Source organism: Papilio polytes, unplaced genomic scaffold (genome assembly GCF_000836215.1).
Source record: "Papilio polytes unplaced genomic scaffold, Ppol_1.0 DF822845.1, whole genome shotgun sequence".
NCBI lineage: Eukaryota > Metazoa > Arthropoda > Insecta > Lepidoptera > Papilionidae > Papilio > Papilio polytes.
Genome location: NW_013526359.1, coordinates 3,594,720 through 3,599,486, shown reverse-complemented (window position 1 = coordinate 3,599,486; position 4,767 = coordinate 3,594,720). Strand labels below are relative to the sequence as shown.

The 4,767-nt window shown below is 34.4% G+C and overlaps 1 protein-coding gene across 1 annotated transcript in view; it reads right to left on the bottom strand.

Moving 5' to 3' along the window:
- Positions 1–3,260: 3,260 nt before the first annotated feature.
- LOC106105335 (protein FAM114A2-like) overlaps positions 3,261–4,767 on the bottom strand; it is a 7,900-nt gene continuing 6,393 nt past the window's right edge. Inside the window, exons 8-9 of the mRNA XM_013285625.1 lie at positions 3,965–4,088; positions 3,261–3,618 (exon numbers count right to left, since the gene is read on the bottom strand). Coding sequence (XP_013141079.1) covers positions 3,544–3,618; positions 3,965–4,088 — 199 coding nt within the window. The 3' untranslated portion in view covers positions 3,261–3,543. The remainder of the gene's footprint in view (positions 3,619–3,964; positions 4,089–4,767) is intronic.

Sequence of the window (4,767 nt, the reverse complement as noted above, 5' to 3'; positions counted from 1 at the left end):
AAAAAATTCCGCCTAGGTCTCTACTAGTGCTAAAGCCGCTACTGTACATATATTTGGCTGTTACATAAAAATAATACTTTCTTTGTTGAATGTTTATATAATTAAATGCATCTTATTAGGTTCTTTATTGCATGAACAGCATTAGTAGCAAAACCCTTTTTTGTAATCTCCGCTGTTAATAGATTTAAACCCTTTTAATAATTTAAATAAAAAGTATTTTAATTAAATTGTACAATACAATTTAATTTAAGAATTGGAAGTAGCAGCCCTATTTAAACATTCAACAATGGCAACCCTAAAATGTTGAGTCACGTAACGCTATTAATTTTTACACGTGGCAATGATTGATGACAAGAACACGCGACGGCTGCATTGTTGCAGCAAAGTATTGTACACACCTGGTGAAGAAATAAACAAAAATGAGTTCAGATTCTTTGAATAAAACAACATTCCGAATAACATATGGACATTTTATTTTCTATAAGTACCAGGACAAACTTTCGTAGATATTGATTGAAATCTTTCGCAAAGTTTTTATTATGGGTGGCATGCACTGCGTTCTACGAACGTGTGTCCGAATTTGACATGGAATAACAGACTCTCTTGCTTTTTCTCTATCCATGCATCTACTTAAATATAATTGCTTACCTCATTTACCTGCAACTAATACACGTTATTTTGCTGTAATGATAAATTTTCGCTTTCTCCGAGTGACAGATACAGTATGCAATGTTTGCCATTTGCGGTAAAACTACAATCCAACTGTGCTTATTTTACGAAAATGTTTTAATTTTGGTCATTATTTTCTATTATAAATAACAGAAAGGATATAATATCTATTAAAAAAAAACATACAGACGAATTGAGTACCTCCTTCTTTTGGGAAGTCGGTCAATAACAAAAAGGATAAAAAAACACCAACTAATTTAATGAATAGTAAAATAAAACTTGTAAATTCAACATAACAATAATTGTACAAAAAAATGAACAAAAAGCCAACATCACGCGGTGTTCCCAGGCGGTCACCCATCCAAGTACTGACCGCGCCCGACGTTGCTTAACTTCGGTGATCGGACGAGAACCGGTGTTTTCAACGTGGTATGGACGTTGGCGACCAACCGTGCTTATTTTACGAAAATGTTTTAGTTTTGGTCATTATTTTCTATTAAAAATAACAGAAAGGATAAAAAAAACCAACTAATTTACTAAAAAATAAAATAAAAGTTGAAAATTCAATGTAACAATAATTGTACAAAAAAAATGAGCAAAAAGCCAACATCACGCGGTGTTCCCAGGCGGTCACCCATCCAAGTACTGACCGCGCCCGACGTTGCTTAACTTCGGTGATCGGACGAGAACCGGTGTATTCAACGTGGTATGGACGTTGGCGACCAACTGTGCTTATTTTACGAAATTGTTTTAGTTTTGGTCATTATTTTCTATTATAAATAACAGAAAGGATAAAAAAAACCAACTAATTTCCTAAAAAATAAAATAAAACTTGTAAATTCAATATAACAATAATTGTACAAAAAAAATGAACAAAAAGCCAACATCACGCGGTGTTCCCAGGCGGTCACCCATCCAAGTACTGACCGCGCCCGACGTTGCTTAACTTCGGTGATCGGACGAGAACCGGTGTATTCAACGTGGTATGGACGTTGGCGACCAACTGTGCTTATTTTACGAAAATGTTTTAGTTTTGGTCATTATCTTCTATTAAAAATAACAAAAAGGATAAAAAAAACAACTAATTTAATGCAAAATAAAATAAAACTAATAAATTCAACATAACAATAACTGTACAAAAAAAATGAACAAAAAGCCAACATCACGCGGTGTTCCCAGGCGGTCACCCATCCAAGTACTGACCGCGCCCGACGTTGCTTAACTTCGGTGATCGGACGAGAACCGGCGACCGACTCTGCTTATTTTACGAAAATGTTTTAGTTTTGGTCATTATCTTCTATTAAAAATAAAAAAAAGGATAAAAAAACAACTAATTTAATGCAAAATAAAATAAAACTTGTAAATTCAATATAACAATAATTGTACAAAAAAAATGAACAAAAAGCCAACATCACGCGGTGTTCCCAGGCGGTCACCCATCCAAGTACTGACCGCGCCCGACGTTGCTTAACTTCGGTGATCGGACGAGAACCGGTGTTTTCAACGTGGTATGGACGTTGGCGACCGACTCTGCTTATTTTACGAAAATGTTTTAGTTTTGGTCATTATCTTCTATTAAAAATAACAAAAAGGATAAAAAAAAAACAACTAATTTAATGCAAAATAAAATAAAACTAGTAAATTCAACATAACAATAATTGTACAAAACAATGAACAAAAAGCCAACATCACGCGGTGTTCCCAGGCGGTCACCCATCCAAGTACTGTCCGCGCCCGACGTTGCTTAATTTCGGTGATCGGACGAGAACCGGTGTTTTCAACGTGGTATGGACGTTGGCGACTGAATAATTATATTAAAATATCATATAGTAACCCTGTCGAAATATTACAAAAATAACTAAGTTTCAGTCGCATTTTTTTTAAATCGTTTTAATTTTCTCATTCAGTTCAAAATATTTTTATCTGCTTCAGTGAGAAAACACAATTTAAACGCCTTTTATTTTCAAACATTTTATTGTATAATAGAAATAAAAAAATACTTATAAGTAATTCCTACCACAAATCAGAATCAATATATTAAATTTAGAAGCTGAAAATATATTTTATTTCACTATAATTAAATTATTTTAAAAATGAAGGGAGCAAATATATTGTCATACTTTTAGCGATTTTCGTTATTACAATAATGTACTCTGTGCAGTTTTTTTATGATAGTGCAAACTTATGTACAAGGGCGGATCTAGCTTTGGCGCCGGGGGGAGGGGAGTCACATAGTCGTGATCAAGTCAAGCTTGGCAAAATATGTAAATATATTTTGTCAAGCTCTTGTCCAATCAGCTCAGGGGGGGTCATCCCCCCTCCTGGATCCGCCGTTGCTTAAGTATACGTAACTGGCAAAAAACTAAGCTATTAAAGAGTTATAAATATTAAATGCAATATCACAAATATAATGAAATGTAAGAATTTTACTTATAAAGATATTTCGGAGTTAAAGTATCATTTTAACTTTCGGTTAGTTTATTCCAAAATTAAAAAAATACGTAAATAGATTTTCCAATAATACATTTATTTAGTTGCAATTAATACAATATTTCGTGTCTATTAACATAAAAAAAATCAACATGAAAAGAAGGTGTTTTAAGATAATAAATATTCATATGAATACAACGCGTGTACAATAACATGAGACTCGAGAAGCTCGATGACGTATTTTTTTAAGATAAGGGGGCAAACGACACCGCAACACCAGAGGAACTACAGATGCGTTGCCTTTGAGGAAATTGTAGGCTCGTTTCTTTAAGGACCCTAAGTCATATTGGTTTGGAAATACCGCCGAGGATTACCTTCATATTCATAGTATGAGGGTTTCTTTTCTTCATTCAGGTAATTGAATTATTTATTTAAACATATATGTTAAACAGCACCAATCTGGATAATAGGTAACGCTAGTTGGAACGCATTCTGTATGTACTTGCAACTGTTATCCGCCTGTAAAAAAGATAGTACACAATATAACATTATTACACTACATTCTTCCCGCGACTTCGTCCGCGCGGGACAAAAAATAACCTAAACGTTCATCCAGTTTATGTTCTATCTTTGTTATATTTAATCTAAATGTTTTTTAAACGAACATACATAATAAGAAACATCCAAATTTTCCAATTTATGACATTAGTATGAATAGCTTAATGTCCAATTCCACTGATCGTCCAGTGGAACTAAGACATCCGACTTCAAAAGACAGTTTGTTACAATAAAACTGCTAGATTTTTGTCACTTAAAAAAAAAGCCTATTATTTAAAAAACGAATAAACACATTTCACATACATACCTCTAAAAATATATTGGTGATGTGATTGCTGATTTGTTCCTTATCTTCATCGGTGATGGAATTTAGCCGAGCGGTGAACAGAGTCGCGATATCACCTATGTGCTTCGTTATCACCACTGTCATTCTGGAAACATTAATATATCACTTTAAAACATAAAAACAGGAAAATGAAAAGAAAAAAAAAAAAAGAAAACACTTGATTGATAAGATCAGTTTAACACAATCAATGGGCTCTGCCTCCTGAGCTAGGTGGGGGCCTGTATTACAGGAGGCAGCGCCTTCTCTTAGTCAAGGTACATATGTGATCAAATACATGTGTTTGGGTATGTGAGTGTGAGTGAGTGCGTATATATGTACGCATGTGGTATTTAAAAATAGATATTTATTTTTAATCAAACAACCTAAGTAGAGTAGACTAAGTACACTACTAGGAAGACTTAAGTACACTTAGAGTGGTATGGGCATGTTATGAGAAGGGGTGAATCGCATGTAACAAGGAGGACGTTAGTGATGATGGATGGATTGCGTGAAAGGTGACATGATCAAGAAGGGAGTGATGACTGAGATGACGTATGATAGAGTGCTTTTGAGGACGAAAACCCGGTGCGCCGACCCTACGGGAGTAGGATAAGGCAGGGGAGATGATGATGGTGAACTTAAATAGAAAAACCATAAATTACAAACTATTACGATATAAGAAATTGTGAGATGTGAAGAAATACTACTTTTCGCCCGCGATTTTGTCAGCGGGGAAAAAACAAAAGTAAGTAGCCTATGTGTTCTTCCAGACTATCCTCTACATC